The 15,769-nt window shown below is 54.9% G+C and overlaps 5 protein-coding genes across 5 annotated transcripts; 2 read left to right on the top strand and 3 right to left on the bottom strand.

The window, feature by feature from the left end:
• Positions 1 to 2,456: 2,456 nt before the first annotated feature.
• Positions 2,457 to 3,689, top strand: BDW47DRAFT_122632 (branched-chain amino acid aminotransferase; the record flags this gene model as incomplete). The annotated part of the gene is made up of 2 exons (XM_024815877.1): positions 2,457 to 2,523; positions 2,602 to 3,689. 2 exons carry the CDS (start codon positions 2,457 to 2,459, stop codon positions 3,687 to 3,689), a joined length of 1,155 nt encoding a protein of 384 aa, XP_024675602.1.
• Positions 3,690 to 3,769: 80 nt separating this feature from the next.
• On the bottom strand, positions 3,770 to 7,453 carry BDW47DRAFT_56452 (uncharacterized protein). Its single transcript, XM_024819320.1, has 3 exons — positions 6,991 to 7,453; positions 5,751 to 6,871; positions 3,770 to 5,495 (listed from the first exon to the last, which is right to left on the bottom strand). The coding sequence occupies exons 1-3, from the start codon at positions 7,221 to 7,223 to the stop codon at positions 3,850 to 3,852; spliced, it is 3,000 nt and encodes a 999-aa protein (XP_024675601.1). The 5' UTR covers positions 7,224 to 7,453; the 3' UTR covers positions 3,770 to 3,849.
• A 494-nt stretch (positions 7,454 to 7,947) lies between these two features.
• On the bottom strand, positions 7,948 to 9,972 carry BDW47DRAFT_133110 (glycoside hydrolase family 76 protein). Its single transcript, XM_024817746.1, has 3 exons — positions 9,567 to 9,972; positions 8,812 to 9,506; positions 7,948 to 8,741 (listed from the first exon to the last, which is right to left on the bottom strand). The coding sequence occupies exons 1-3, from the start codon at positions 9,658 to 9,660 to the stop codon at positions 8,133 to 8,135; spliced, it is 1,398 nt and encodes a 465-aa protein (XP_024675600.1). The 5' UTR covers positions 9,661 to 9,972; the 3' UTR covers positions 7,948 to 8,132.
• Positions 9,973 to 11,273: 1,301 nt separating this feature from the next.
• Positions 11,274 to 13,293, bottom strand: BDW47DRAFT_99346 (chaperonin-containing T-complex subunit CCT2). Its single transcript, XM_024820866.1, has 4 exons — positions 13,181 to 13,293; positions 12,967 to 13,124; positions 11,516 to 12,890; positions 11,274 to 11,457 (listed from the first exon to the last, which is right to left on the bottom strand). Exons 1-4 carry the CDS (start codon positions 13,181 to 13,183, stop codon positions 11,398 to 11,400), a joined length of 1,596 nt encoding a protein of 531 aa, XP_024675599.1. The 5' UTR covers positions 13,184 to 13,293; the 3' UTR covers positions 11,274 to 11,397.
• Positions 13,294 to 13,499: 206 nt separating this feature from the next.
• Positions 13,500 to 15,515, top strand: BDW47DRAFT_115299 (WD40 repeat domain-containing peptidylprolyl isomerase; the record flags this gene model as incomplete). The annotated part of the gene is made up of 3 exons (XM_024814783.1): positions 13,500 to 13,578; positions 13,653 to 14,027; positions 14,074 to 15,515. 3 exons carry the CDS (start codon positions 13,500 to 13,502, stop codon positions 15,513 to 15,515), a joined length of 1,896 nt encoding a protein of 631 aa, XP_024675598.1.
• Positions 15,516 to 15,769: the final 254 nt, after the last annotated feature.

Raw genomic sequence — 15,769 nt, 5'->3', positions numbered from 1 at the left:
CAAGGCCACCAACGCTTTTACAGATGAGCCACTGAGGTCCTTTTTCTTGTCCGGCATCAGATTATAGCGCTGGCCAGCGCGGCCGCGTATGCTCATTAGCCTGAAGGACTCACATCCTGGATAGATGACAGTAACAAGGCAGGTCTATGCGTGTTTTTAGTTGACTGGACTCTGTAGTTCGAATAAGTATAATCAGCCACCCGAAGCCACCCGAAGCCACCCGTCTGACTACATAATTCAGATGAGCCATGTTGGATTGATAGCCTCCAAAGTTCCGTTCGATTCAGTTCGCACCTGTCCATTGAATCAGTACGCATGAGAACCTAGTACATCAAGATAGTCTATTCACTTCTATCCAGATACCTTCATCCAAAGCCCTAGGACTCACTAGTGTTTGTAGCCTGATGGGGGAACTAGTGCAACTGGACATACGGCTGCTCATGTAGACAATGAATAGAGCCTTAGTCTACAAATGGGCAGCTCATACCACAGGCCCCGCATCCTTCAGGGGGCCTGATCGACAACGAACCCCTCCAAAATCGTGATGATTTCCGCAGAATCGAATCAACTCCAGGGACGATGTGGTCCTCTGTAGTCAGGCAGCAACGTGTGCCCACTAGGTCGTCCCGATCGGTTCAGCTACCAGCCTCAAACTCCATGCGCGTGCTCCACACTCAGAAGCTGATTCCATACGGTTGGCTGGATTTTCAGTAGGCGTGGCGATCCTTCCGACAAGGTCATAGTTTGCTTTCTATGGCTACTAAGCCTCATAATTACGAGGAATGAAATGTCAAAGATATCTCCGGTACCTCTCTATGCTCACATCGCCTATATCTTTCTAGCACTAGTTATGGTGGAGCTAAGAGGAACAAAATTGCTGGTATGTGGTACCCTCCGTCAGCTTGGCGCGAGATCCTATAGATTCAAGCTGTCGAGAAAAATCCGCACTTGATCAAACAGAACAGCCAAATGGAGGATGGTTAGGTCTGAGGGTTATTTTCAGCCCCCAGGTGTGCCATTTAATCCTTTTTTGGCAAGCCTGAGAATGACCGAGGTGGCCAAATATCAAGTAGTCTCATGCGATGGAATCCTTCCGAAATCCGGCTAGCCTTGTAGTAGAAGGATTGCCGAATCTCACCATGCTCCACCACACAATCGTGAATGCGACTCGATATTGAGATATCACACAGTCAGACGCTGGCTTCCAATCAAGTACTAGACCGTCACCACCCGTTGCTTTCTATGTTGCCCAGTTCTGACCACCATCATCAGACTTCCAGCAGATGAGCTATAGGACCGGATAGACTCCATCGGCTGCTCATAGGCCAATCCCTAGGTTCTAAGATTAGCCAGATCTAGCGGCGGACTTGAGCGTTCCAATTCTCGAGTAGCTGACGTACTAGCCGGTTTGCTATACTAGGTTAGGTTTGGGAAGTGAAAAGTCTCCAGGACCTACTATGCTCCTAACCAGAATCAGCCCCCGTACCCTGGCGGCATGTCCCACCGTGCATAAACGCTCACGATCGTCCAAATCCAGCCAATCCACATTCGGGAACCAAGACAAATACCAATAGTCTAACTCCTTGAAGCATCAATCGTCAGCGGTAAATAGATTCCGACTTCCTTGACTCAGGCTGACCTTTGTGTCCGTCATGTGGCATCGGAATGGCAGGCTGTGTTGCTTCACCCGAGGATGCGTTGATGGACCGGACTTTCATTATTGGATATTGCGGTCGTATCGAGATCAGCAGAATTGCACAAATCCAGTCTAGTAAGCGGCTTTTCGGAATGATCCCACAGCTCTCTACCATCTTCTGGAAGTGACCCTTGTGATGGCTCCATTAGACATATACAAGACAGACCGTGAAGCTACTCTCCTCGGTGAGCGCCGATGTCCCCATCGACCCTGTTTGGGGGCATACGATGTCGCCTAACGGCTGTCTGAGGGTTGTGCATCGTAAACGTGGAATCATAATAACTAACACTGCTGGGTTATTTCGGAAGATGGATTGGATTGAAAAGGGCTTCGTTGGATGAGATGACAGTGTTTTCTGGCTCAGCTGTCGAGCGTCTTGTTCAACGTAATCAAGTCTGCATCATTCCAGGCTGTAGTTGGTGGTCGATCTTATACCCTTGTCCTTTGGAGACCTATCACACCTCGACCACGGTCTCAATATCGTCTATTACTTTGATAAATCCTTCTTCCCATTGCGCTAATGCTTATAGTGTCTCGGTCTGGCATCATATGTGAGATATCTCACACTTAGGGTTGGTCGGCACCTGTGACCTGGCTATACCCCCGCATTCTGCCTTATGACGCTTACAACTCCAACGCCCAACCCCGCAAACCTCATCTCCTCTCCTCTATCTCCTCCATCCAGCCACTTCACTCCATCGATCAGGCCACTTCACTCAATCAATCAAGAGTCTTGAACAAGATACAGAACAAAACAAACATGCCCTTCCCCCCACCCCCCACCCCAACCATAGACTGGTCCAATGTCGGCTTCAAAGTCCGCGACGGTATAAACCATCCAATACAATCCCCACCTCACATACCCTCAGATTAACCAACAACATGGCTAACAAAACCTCCGACAGTAAACGGCCACATCGAATCCCACTTCTCCCCCAGTACGAACCAATGGAGTCCCCCAAAATTCGTCCGCTCCCCCTACCTCCGCCTGCACGGCATGTCCCCCGCCCTCAACTACGGCCAACAAGCCTACGAAGGCCTCAAAGCCTTCCGACACTCCACTGCCACCTCCGCCTCCCCCAATGACACCCCCACTACGGAAGAAAAACCCAGCAAAATCACCGTATTCCGCCCCGACCTCAACGCAGCCCGCCTCGCCCACTCCGCGCAATACGTCTCCATCCCGCCCGTCCCAGCCTCCATCTTCACCCAAGCCGTCCAACTCGCCGTCTCCACCAACGCAGAGTTCGTGCCCCCCGCAGGCACACTCAACTCCGCCCTGTACATCCGCCCGCTCATCTTCGGCAGCTCCGCCCAGCTGGGCCTCTCCCCGCCTGAAGAGTACACCTTCGCGGTATTCGTCACTCCCACGGGTGTATACCATGGCGCGAAGGCCGTAGACGCGCTCATCGTGGAGGACTTCGACCGGGCTGCGCCGCGGGGGACAGGGAGCGCCAAGGTGGGGGGCAACTATGCGCCTGTGCTGAGGCATAGTGGGCGGGCGGGCGCGGAGGGGTTCGGCATCACGTTGCATTTGGATAGTGCTACTAGAGGCGATGTAGAGGAGTTCTCGACGAGTGCGTTTGTGGGTGTGCTGAAAGATGGGGATGGGAAGGTGACGCTTGTGCGGCCGGACAGTACGAGTGTTATTGAGAGTGTGACGGCGGCGAGTGTGTGTGAGATTGGGGAGAAGTTGTTCGGGTATCGGGTTGAGAAGAGGCGCGTGCCCTATGAGGAGATTGCGCTGTTTAAGGAGGTGTTCGCTGCGGGGACGGCTGCGGCGCTGGTGCCTGTTAGGAGTATTACGGCGAGGGAGAGGGGGGATAAGTGGGAGTTTGAGTGTGGGGGGGAGGGTGAGGGGGGTGAGGTTTGCGTTAAGTTGTTGCAGGCGTTGAAAGGCATTCAGGCCGGGACGGTGGAGGATCCGTTTGGGTGGAATGTGGAGGTTGGGGCGCCGCCTGAGGGGTATAAGGATGGGGAGGAAGATGACTGAATCAATGCTTATAGGTAGATGGGGTGTGGAATGGTAGACCATGTCTGATTCTAGTTTTGAGTACGTAAGGATAGAACATCAATAGACATCCAATCACCATATCCAGATCCTATCATTCATGCAGTATCCAGACCTTTTTCATGCATGCAGACAGTTCAATTCAAGCCCTCTTCCGAGCCTGCCGCAGCTTAGATACATGCCCGCTCGACATGATATCTCCTCCGTCGTTGGAGCTGTCGCTGTCGCTCTCGCTCTCGCTTTCACTCTCGCTCTCGTCCTCGCTCTCGCTGTCCGACGGACCCGAGAAGATATTCTTGCGATCCGCCCGCTGCGCCGCTTGTGACTGCGTCCGCGCTTGCTGCTCGTTCTTCTGGTCGCGGATCAGACTCTTCAACGAGAGCCGGTTGGGCTGTGACTGTCTCGCCGACTGCGATCCCGCAGGCTGCGACGACGGGGGCTGTGAGGGCGCGCTCGCCCGGCGGGGCGGTTCCGGTTTGCTCGGGGGTGCTGCTACTTCTTCTTCTTCGGACTCGCTGTCGGCTTCGGATTCGGATTCCGACTCGGTTTCCGACGCTGAATCAGTTGATTCCTGGTCTTGTTGCGTTTCTTGTTTCTCTTTTTGGCTCTGGTTCTGGGTTTGGTTTTGATTCTGGGCCGGGGTTGGAGTCGGGTTTTCTTTGGGTTCTTGGGCCGGTTGACCCTCCTCCTGGTGCTCGTCGTCGGAGAAAAGGTTCAGCAGATCGCGTGAAGTCTTCTGTCCCCGTCCCTGGGACTGACTACCATTCGGCCGGGGTGCTCCTGGGCGGTGGGGTGATTGCGTGGGCCGCAGCTCAAACTCGTCATCGGAGCCTTGGGACCGCGTGGTACCTGTCGACTGACGGGTCTTCCTCGCGGGAGCTTGGGCAGAGGTCGGTGCAGACGTCGGTGCCTCAGGCTGTCCCTGAGACTTCTGCGACTGAGGTTCTGGCTGAGACTGGGTTTCTGACTGGGACCGGGGAGTGCTCGTGGCAGAATTGCTGGCCGCGCGACGAGCCGCCGCCGCGTACCGGCTCTCCGTGTTGTTTACAGCCGCCCAAATGGGCTGCTTGGGAATCGGGCGCCATTCACCTTCGGAACTTTCATCCGCCAATGGGCCTGGGGACCGGCGCCGGGACCGAGCTGAGTTCTTGGAATCCGAACCCTTGGAAGATGACCTCTTCGAGGCTGGTTTCTTAGGGGCCGGGTCCTCTGGGCCTGAATCGTCCAGATCCACGCCACTTGGAATCGCCGCCGCCAGTTCTGCCCGCAGACTGTTGATGTTTTTCATGGACGTTTCGAAACGGGTCTTGTTTCTGACCCGGTTTGAATATTCATTGTTAATTGAAACATTCAGTGCTGCCCGCAGTTTCTTGAGTATTTTTACCACGTTCCCAAGATGTCGTTTTGTGGCCCGGTCCACTTGAGCATCAATCCCAGCCAGCTCCTGCAACCTCTTCTCTCTGTCGGGGTTCGTAGGCTCGTCTTTATTTTCGGGTTGGTGTTCGCCGTCTGATTGGGATGGAGGCGCTCCGTTCTTGGCCGCGGCAGTGCCATTCCGGTTGTCCTCTGGCTCTTTGCGGTTGCCATCCGAGGGTTTTGCAGAATCGGCTTGTTGAGACGACATAGGCGTTGACTTCGGCGCCGAAGCGGCAATAATGTCCTCGCCCTCTGCGAATGACACGGATCGGCGTTCGGGCGGTCGGTGGGCCTCTTTGCGCAGCGCCGAATGTGGTGCCCTGGGGGTTTCCGGGCTAAGGGCTCCGTTCGGGGTCGCATGGATATGGGGCTCTGTCGTATACTGATTAATGTCATGCCCTAACGACTGAAACGGACGGGAAAATATGGGCTTCATGCGGGGTGGGGTCCTTGTTATTCCCAAACCAAGACCTTTTCCGGGCTCCGGCCGCTGCTCTGAGAAGTTCAAGCGTCGGCACAAGCCCGAAAAGGATGGAATGCGTTCTTTTCTCCGGGACGGAGAGGGGGTAATAAATGGAGTGTTTGCCCATGGGCGGGGGTTCTCCTTGCTGGTGTCCTTGAACTTACCCGATGTAGGGATGGAGGTTGGCTCCAATCGACGCTCCTTGTTGGGAGGGAGGCTTTCGTCACTCTTCTTTCGCTTGCGCGACTCTGCGCCGCGCTGCGGAGTACTCGTATCCGCCGTGGGTTCGGCATGGGGAATGGCGGTGACACTGGCTTTTGCGGATGAATCGTTGTTCGTCTGGGGGGCATCGGTCATAGGGACATCTTCCTGGGGCTCCGTTTCGCTTTCTTCTGCGTCACTTCCTTCTTCCTCACTTCCTTCCGCACTACGTTCCTCTTCGCTTCCCTCCTCTTCACTAACCTCTTCTCCACTGCTCTCTTCCCCACTGCCCTCTTCCTCGCTGCCATCTTCTTCGCTGCCTTCTTCCTCGCTGCCCTCTTCGTCCTCGTCATCACTCTCCGCAGCCGCGGTATCCAGGAGATCCGAGGTTTTCGGCTGCGGTTGGGACGCCGATTTGCGCGTAGTTAACGGCGACACTGAACCATTCGCCGTCTGCTGCGACTGCGACTGTAGATCCAATTTAGCATGTTTGTCAGTAGACTTTCTCGCATGCTCCGACCGCTGCGGTGCAACAGCCTTCGAACCAGGACGCGTGGCACTGCGCGTCGCTGTGGGCGAAGGTCGAGGCCAGTCGCCGAGTTCCTGGCTCTCCATGCGATGACGCTCCGGTGTAGGCGCAACCGTGCGCCCCTGGTTGTCCCCGGGAGCAGTAGATTGAGTACCCCAGCGAGGAAGAGACCTCGAGGCGTCCTCTCGCTCCACAGACGACATCGGGACCTCACGGGCGTCATGGTCTGGGATACGTTCGTCGATTGCACTGCCAGACTCAAGGTCTGGGTCTTCGTGGATGGTCTTCAGATTCATCATCTTCGCCATTGTCTCCTGCTTGACCTGCGCTTGGCGTTCATAGTCCTGCGCCGCGGCGTCCCAGTCCAGCGACACAGACGGGAATCGGACGGGCGCCTGAGAGGCGGGTCTCTGGATGACGCGGACAGTGCGACGCTGATCCAGCTTGTCCGATGCGCCCTTCCCATGGTCGACAAATACGTCCGCGACGGTGAGGTCTGGGTCAAGGTCTTCGGAATCGTGGTCGTCGTCGAGGAGTTTCTTGATTTCTAACGGTCTAGTCCTCACCATTAGCCCATCGGTCCGCCAAACAAGTAGTCACGCCCGCGTAGACATCACAGCTATCCCTTCGAGTGTATTCAAACAGCGCGGGGCTAACTCGGGGCAGATACTCACTCAGCTTCCGGCCGTAGCTTTCTCCATTTTTCCTGGATCCTCCCCGCCAACCCTCCAAGGGTAATCTCCTCCGGGTCCGGCAGCACCAGCAAAAAGCTAGCCGGTTTCTTGGCCGCGCCGTTGGCTGCCGAATCATTGTTGTCGCGCTCTCCAATCAAGTGCCGGAAGAACGAACCGGAGGATTGGGTCTGCTCGCGCGGATAGACCTTGACGGTCAGCCGCAGGAAGACCATACTGAGTAAGTGATAGTAGAGGACGTTCAGCCACAAGTGCAATTATGTAAAATTATGAGTACAGAGGTAGGTCCGGTAAGGCAGCGGATATCATCATGGAATCGCAGGCCCAAGCGACACGCCTTGCAGACGAAACGCAGTAGAGAGAGCAACCAGGTTCAAGGAAAAGTAGAAATACGAAACAGAAGCAACAATGGGGGAAGAAAGGAAAAGTTGAGGACCGAGACGAGTCACTCGCCAGGCGCGAAGGGAAGAAGCTTGAAAAAGTGACAGAGCAAGAAATTGAAAATGCCCCAGCAGAATACCGCTCGTTGATTGGTGGTTGGGTGGAACGCGGTGCCGACGCGTCTCACCGCCTTGTGGATAGACCATACATAAAATGGATAAAAATATGACAGGAAATGTGAAGTATAAAATGATATCTATGATTCGCCTGAGATATCATGAATGATTCTCTCACGCATAACCAGGCCTACTCGAAGAATAGCTTGAAAGGATCACCACCATCATGGCCTTCCGCTTTGTTGAACAGAGCCCCAGTCGAATCGGCGGCTCTGACATATATAGCATTCGCTGCGCCATGCAACACAAGAATGCAAACAGTCAGAGGTGCCTACTACGAAGAAGACATGTCATTCGAGGGGATGTTTTATGTAAATCAAACCCCATCAATAGATTGAAACCAGGTATCATCCAAACGCCGTCACAAGTGTAGTAGTACAACATCGTCCCAATGCAGGGAACCGAGGCCAACAAGGCCATAGAACAGAAAAGAAATGAGACCAAGAGAGGGAAGAAAAGAAAGAAAAGAAAAAAAAGAGACAGACCACGGTCAGACAGCGCCTTCAATGGGTAATAATCGAGGCGTCCGGCGCCAATGATAACACTCCTGCAAACGACAGACAGCTCTCATAGCCCGTACAGCAACCAAGCTACCGCTCCGACCCATCCGCCCGCGAACACGGCCGTCAGGATCCCCGCCCCGGCTTTATCACCCGTCGTGATCGGCTCCAGCTTGTCGTCCGAGCCATCGTTGGTGCTGCCGGTACCAGCGTGTGGGTCTCCCTTACTCTTACCCCCCGAGTCCGAGGTGAATGGGCCATTGCCACCTTTGCCTCCGTCGCTGGTCTTCCTGTGCGCAATCATCGCCGACGACATGATGCTCAGGGCACTCATGTCCGACTCCAGCGACGTTGACCCGTCCCACTTGGGTTGGTACCATCGCCGACCGCAGGCGCTGCCGGATTTGCCACCTGAGCACTGCTTGGCGGCTGCTTCGGCGGAGGCTTGGATCTTAGGGATGATCCGGTCGCTGGTGTAGGGGGCGATGGTGGTCATGAAGGTGAGCCAGGCGGCCAAGAACCCCTTGAAGCAGTCTTGGTTTCGATCGCACTTCATGTTGGGCTCACAGGCGACCTCGGAGAGGATATTGCTTCCATGCGTCTTGGGGAAGAAAGTCTTCTCCACGGACTTGAGCAGCCCGTCCACGCGATGCTTCCATTTACCGTCGCCATCGGTCTGCAGTCATCAGGTGTTAGCTGCCACGTTCTGCGCTGAGGCCGCCGGCTGATATAGCTGGTGAACATACCAGGTTATACATATATGCAGACCCGCTGAGGTACATGCCGTAGTTGTAGGTCCACTGGAGGTTGCCGGCGTTCTTGCAATTCGTGTCCAGATCGGTGGTATCGGCGACGAACCAGCGGTCCGGCTGCACCAGCGGGCTTTTCGAGCTCCAATCCCAAATCTTGTCGGCCCACTCCGAGTACGTCTCGTTGTTGGTGTACCGGGCCAGCCGCGCGGCCAACTGGAACAGGCCGCCGTTGGAGACCGAGTTCTTGGTCCCGTATCCCTCCTGGTAAGGGTAGATCTGCCAGCGCAAGCCACCGCCGCAGGCGGTGGTATCCCACCGCGGCACCTGGGTGTTGAACACACCCTGCGCCAGGGACAGCCAGGACGGCTCGCCCTCGTCCTCCGGGTAGTTCAGCTCCGCGGCGGTCATGGCAGCCAGGCCCCAGAAGACCTGATCGTCATTCCCCAGGTAGTTGCTGTAGTTGGAGGGGAAGTAATCGTCGTTCCCCTTTTGCCAGTACATGCCCTGCGAGACGGGCCCGTTGTACGAGTCATCGCCGGTCCAGTACCAGTATTGGATCAGGGTCATGAACATGGCGCCACCTTCCCACCACGTGCCGCCGAGCTTTCCGGGAACCTGGCCGGTCTCGTTTCCGCTATATTGGCTCATCATATTGTAGGCCGTCGTCGCGGCCGCTTCTTTGATTGAGTCTATGGGCGCAACGGCAGTGAGTACAGTTTCGCGTCACCTGCGAAGGTGGAATTCCATACCTTCATCATCGGCCTTGAGCTGAAGGCCCATCGCTCCCCGACCCGCCACGAAGACGGTCAGGCATACTGCCCATAACCACTGCGGGAGGATCATCTTAAAAGAAAACAGGATGGATCATGGAAACGAAAGTCGCAGACAGCGCCAGACACAAAGAGAGAAAGAGTCAGGCGTAGCTATACAGTGGGAGGGTGGGAGAAATGAGGTAGAGGGAAAGAAAGGAAGAAAAGGGAAGAGTCCACAGCGACGGAAGAATAGATCACGAATAAGACCAAGAGGGGGGAAATGGTACCATCGTCCGACAAGGTAATGATGTGTGGCCATAGGTATGATCCCATGGCTGCGCTTCCCAATTCGCTCCTGATATTCCTCCTTAGCACGGTGTTTCTATCTGAGATCGTTGTTCATCCTCGGCATCAGAATCACCCCTGTCTGTCCACCAATCCTAGTATCAAATTAACCAAATCCCCATCATCCCATCAATACTACTCCATGATCACAAGTTTCACAAAAGAACCATACTCTACCAGGAACAAATTGAACGAAAAGACGAAAAATCCAGGGTCCTCTCCACCTCAACCAGAACCACAGTCCCATCTCCAACGGCAATAATGCGAGACGAGCGCGAGAAAAAGCCCCTCTTCTTTGGTTCGTCCCCAGAAACGCGCAATGCGGTTTTCAAGAGACATCGTCACTGGTCGAGTATTCCGATCTGCAACACGCGGGAGAAGAAACGCCCCACTCCACACGCTGCGCCAACATGTAGAGCGAAATGATCCCCTGAACATCACTGACATCATTTGCGTCCCAATCATGTCCAGCGGTATTTTTCTCGCCCCCTCTTCGCTCAGAATTAAGCTATGGCCAAGGCCCCAGGATGAGAACACCTCCGAAGCTCCTTGGCGGAATTGCTTGGTATTGACTTCATGTTGACGGGTGTTGCAGGATTTAAGGATTTAATGGATGGGAGATTATGTATGGATCTTAGTCATTAATCTGTCGGTTCAGTGGGACTTTGGATGTATCCGGAACTCCCGTTGGAGGTTGATTGGACGATACCCCTATACACTCTCAGCGATCTTTAGGGAGTTCTGGGTTGATTACACCGTAGGTGGACAGTGAACCGTGGATAAGTAACTTGTCATTGTAGTTGGCGTCGTTGACAATATCCTCGTTCCCCACACGGTGATAGGCATTGTCCGCAATATATTTAGAGGCGAGATTGTACCGCTGTCAAAAAAAAAAAAAACACATACAACAATATCGGTTGCGAAGCTGACGACGTCGATCTGGCCTTATTAGCAATGAACTTATTCTGCGATCGATCTGCAAAGATCTTAGTATTTCGCCATGATACATTCCTAAATCAAGTTTCGTTTGTTAGTAATATACAACGTCGACTCATGACATTGTGTGTCGACTCCAGTGGCTTTTGCATTGAAGAAACTCATGAAGACGATGGATCTACGGAGTTGATGATGATAATGAAGGTGTCGAGATGATCAGATGTTGCTGTGTAGTCAGGTGACGCTTCACGTGCAGGTCATGGCTGATTGTTTCCCATTGCTACAAGACCAGGATGGGCATGCATGGTTTTAGTAGAGGACAACCAAGTGGTGTATAGTGTATAGATATAAGTGTATCAATCGAGGGATTGGCAGATGTACAGTCTAATTTGGTTGGAATGGTAAAATCACCAGGGCACAGAATCATCAGATGCTTTTAATGTATCATATCATGGATCTATCACGGTTATTACGCTCGAAGAGCACGTCCATATCCACCCAGTACCCTCAATCCCCAACCGCCACCAGTCCAACCGCAATCTACACCTTACATGCGATCACGTCGGCGGGGAGCGGAACGGATGATGTTGTCCACACGGAGAAGCAGCTGATATATAGATTAGCATGTGTCAAAAAAGGGATGGAGGGAACGAAAAAAAACATACCTCTGCAGCTTCCGAGGCAGAGGACACCACAGCCTTCTTCAGCTTGTAGCTTTCCACCACGCCCAGCTCCCGCATGTCGGCGATGCCACCACCGGGAGTGGCCAGATCCAACCCGGAGTTCGTCATGCCGCTGTTGATCGCCTGTCGGAGTCGGGTCACCAGGTCGCTGGAGTCCAGACCGGCGTTATCGGCCAGAATGGTCGGCAGCTGCTTCAGGGCGTACGCGAACGAATCGACGGCCATCTGCTTCTTGCCGGTGGTGTTCTGAGCGGCCTGCTCGACGGCCTTGGACATGTTCATCTCTCCGCAGCCACCGCCCAGGGTGACGCGGGGCTCCTTGACCGTCTGCGAGATGACGGCCAGGGCGTCGTGCAGCGAGCGCTCCGCTTCGTCGAGCAGCTGCTCCGTGGCACCACGCAGCACGATGGTGCATGCCTGCCCGGCGGCAACACCGGAGAACTTAATCAGGGTATCTTCACCGATGATCACCTCCTCAATCACATCGCACGAGCCCAGCTTGACCTGCTCCGGGTCATCGAAGGTCGAGGCGATCTCACCACCCGTGACCAGGGCCAGACGCTCGATGCCGTCGAAGTCGGCGTGCTCGATGGACATGATTCCGGCCTCGGTGAACAGCTGCTCGGGCCAGTTGTAGATCAACTGTCGGTTGACGAAGCAGTTGATGCCGTGGGACTTGATGCGATCGACCTTGGCCTTCATCTTCTCACGCTCCGCCTTCTCCAGCTCGGCCAGCTTGCCCGTCGACTCGACCTTGACCCGGGCACCGAAGATCTTCACCTTGTCCGTGTCCATGGCCGTGTTGGCGACCAGGATCTTGGCGTTCTCCAGGCGCTTGGGCTGGTTGACACCGATCTTCTTGTCCAGAATGAAACCCTCGTCCAGGTAAGAGTCGCTAAGCTTTCCACCAGCCTTCTTGATGATCTGGATCTGACTCAGGTCGGTGGATCCGCGAAGACGGAGGACGGCATCACAGGCGAGAGAGGCGAAGTGCTCACGATCCTGCGCCAGGACCTTGGAGCTGAGGGTGGTGCGGGCGATGGAGTGGAGGTCTCTCCGGAACCACTCCTGATCCGAGCTGCGGTCGACCGCGATCTTGTCCAGGGCTTCCAGGGCGGCCTTGCTGGCTATGCGGTAGCCGTCGATGATGGTCTGGGGGTGGATCTTGCGGTTCACCAGTTTCTCGGCCTCCCGCAGCAGCTCCGCCGCCAAAACGGTAACCGACGTCGTTCCGTCACCGACTTCATCATCCTGAACCTTGGAAATGTTCACCAACACCTTGGCGGCGGCGTTATCAAGAGCAATCGCCTTCAGAATCGTCGCACCGTCATTCGTCACGAGGATTTCACCGGTCGATCTAGTAAAGAAAAAAAAAATCCCGATGTCAGTGTCAATCCACGGCCAGCCCCGCAGTCAGAATTCATCACACATACGCTGACTGCAAAATCTTATCCATGCCCTTGGGGCCCAATGTGCTCTTCACCAAATCTCCGACCGCAATGGCTCCCACGAAGGCAGAGAGACGTGCGTTCTCGCCTTTCTCCTCGATAACATCGTCTGCGAAGATCTGGGTCGGATTGCCGAAAGACGCCTATTGGGGGATTAGTACGGGAAGAAATAAGGCAAAATCCTCAGCAAACGACTGACCATGATGAATGAATATTAAGTAAAATGAACTACCGTCGAGATGGTGGACGGACAGCTCAATGAAAAGGAGGATGGGAGATGGAAGAGGGGGGAGGGGCGGAGGTCGGGCAGAGTAACGATAATACGGTTTGATAGCATCGGCCACCGCTGCGGGACAGAAAAGTTCGCGATGGTGGCCCACGCAGGGGAGCTGCTCACCGCCTGCCCTTTCCGCGCCGGGTTGATCCTCTTCCAGCTTCATGGATTCTTCTCGACGGCCCCAGGTCTTGGTGGGTACGGATTCATCCTACGGTTTACAATTACATTCAATCGCACCAGAATGGCTGCAGACGAGGAGAGATCGCAACCCCTTTCCCACAAGCGCCCTCATGCGGCGGTGGATGGGGCTGAAGACAACGGTGTGTATCTTCTCTCGGCATCCATGGCCCACCCGCCCAAGAAGCATTGCGGTTACTAACTGACAGGAATCTAGATGACGACTCGTCGGACGATGATTTCGGTCCAGCGTTGCCCTCCGCCGATGCACCCAAGAAGAAACGACGCAAGCTTCCTTTCGAGAATGTATACGTTAAAGCGCTGCCGGCGTCGGCGCGCTACTCCAAGTCGCTGATGCACAAGGACCAACTGTGCTATGTGACGGTAACGCCGCACACTGACTTTCTGATTACGTCCTCCATCGATGGTGTGGTCAAGTTCTGGAAGAAGACGGCCGAAGGGTTAGAGTTTGTCAAGGAATTCCGGGCGCACACTGGGGAAGTGAAAGGGGTCAGCGTCAGCGCAGACGGGAGGAGTTTTGCGACAACCGGCACGGACAAGACGATTAAGATATTCGATGTGATTACGTTTGGTATGTGCTCAGTGCCCTTTCGGCGGTTCATTGCTGACAGTAGAAGATCTTTTGGCCATGATACCTCTCGACTTCGTGCCGCGATATGTCTGCTGGGTCCACCCGAGGGGCGCGTCCTTGCCGTTGGTCGCGGTCACCGACGATGAAACGAGCACAATACGAATCTACGACGGTCGGGGGGAGAACCACAGTCCTTTACATACGGTGAAGAGCATCCACCGGACACCGGTAGCTGCGATCGCTTTCAACGACGCCTATGACTGTGCGATCTCCGCGGACGAGTCGGGCATGATCGAATACTGGCGCGCATCGGATGGGTCGTTTGAAAAGCCCGATAATGTGTTCGAATTGAAGTCGTCCACCAACCTTTTTGAGTTTAAAAAGGCCAAGTCGACTCCGGCATCCCTCACGGTTTCGCCGTCGGGTGAGCAGTTCGCCACTGTTTCCTTCCCCGACCGCCAGGTGCGCGTGTTTGACTTTGCGACGGGGAAGCTGTACCGCAAATACGACGAGTCGCTGTCCACCATCACGGACATGCAGCAGGCCGGCACAGCTATCTACCCACTGGACGAAGTCGAGTTCGGGCGGCGATTGGCCGTGGAACGGGAACTGGAGAACCCTGTCACGCAGCCACGGATCAACGTGCTGTTTGACGAGTCGGGCCACTTCATCCTGTACGGGTCGCTCTACGGCATCAAGTGCATCAACACCTACACCAACCGCGTTGTGCGTGTGTACGCGCGGGACGAACCGTTCCGGGGGCTGAACCTTGCCGTGTACCAAGGCCAGCCGCAGAAGAAGGGGTTCATGACGGTCTCGATGGCCGCGAGCGCCAACCCGCTCCTGCAGGAGGCCGAGGAGCGCGACCCCTTCCTGGTGAGCACCGGGTTCGGCAAAGTCCGGTTCTACATCTTCAACAATGAGACGGAGATCTCCAAGTCCTCGCGAGACGTGCAGAACGAGCGGCCGACACAGGCGGCTTCGGGCGGTGAGACGGCCACCCAAAAGGCCAAGGAGACCGGAACGTCGGCCATCCTGCACACGACCATGGGAGACATCCACCTCCGCCTGTTCCCGTCCGCGGCACCCAAGGCCGTGGAGAATTTCGTCACGCACGCCCGCCACGGCTACTACAACAACACCATTTTCCACAGAGTGATCCGCAAGTTCATGATCCAGGGCGGTGATCCGCTGGGCGACGGTACCGGCGGCGAGTCGATCTGGGGCGGGGAGTTCCCAGACGAGTTTTCCACGCTGAAGCACGACAAGCCTTACACGCTATCGATGGCCAACGCGGGGCCCAACACCAACGGCAGCCAGTTCTTCATCACCACGGAGAAGACGCCATGGTTAGACGGCAAGCATACGATTTTCGGGCGGGCGGTGCAAGGTCTCGACGTGGTGCATAAGATCGAGAATGCTCGGACGCTCAAGGACCGGGAGAAGCCCGAGGTAGACATCAAGATTGTGAGCATCACGGTCAATTAGGGGGTGTGGTATGGTCTGTTTCGAGCGATTTAGCCATCTATCTATCCCAGTTTGTTATTGGGTGTAGAATACATATATGATATTATGCTGCACGACTGAATTTTGCCTCTTCTCTAGGTCGGTCTAGACGTAAGGTCCAGTCTGTCACTTGTCAGGTGGGCAAGGTCAGTTACTTCTCACTTAGTAGTTATATTGAGCTTCGTTGTTATGGAGTATGAGAAGGTGATACTATACTACTACAGTCTGCCACCAGC

The sequence above is a fragment of the Aspergillus candidus genome (assembly GCF_002847045.1).
Source record: "Aspergillus candidus strain CBS 102.13 unplaced genomic scaffold BDW47scaffold_4, whole genome shotgun sequence".
Lineage (NCBI taxonomy): Eukaryota > Fungi > Ascomycota > Eurotiomycetes > Eurotiales > Aspergillaceae > Aspergillus > Aspergillus candidus.
The sequence above is the reverse complement of the archived record's forward strand: the minus strand, read 5'-3'. Positions and strand labels throughout refer to the sequence as shown.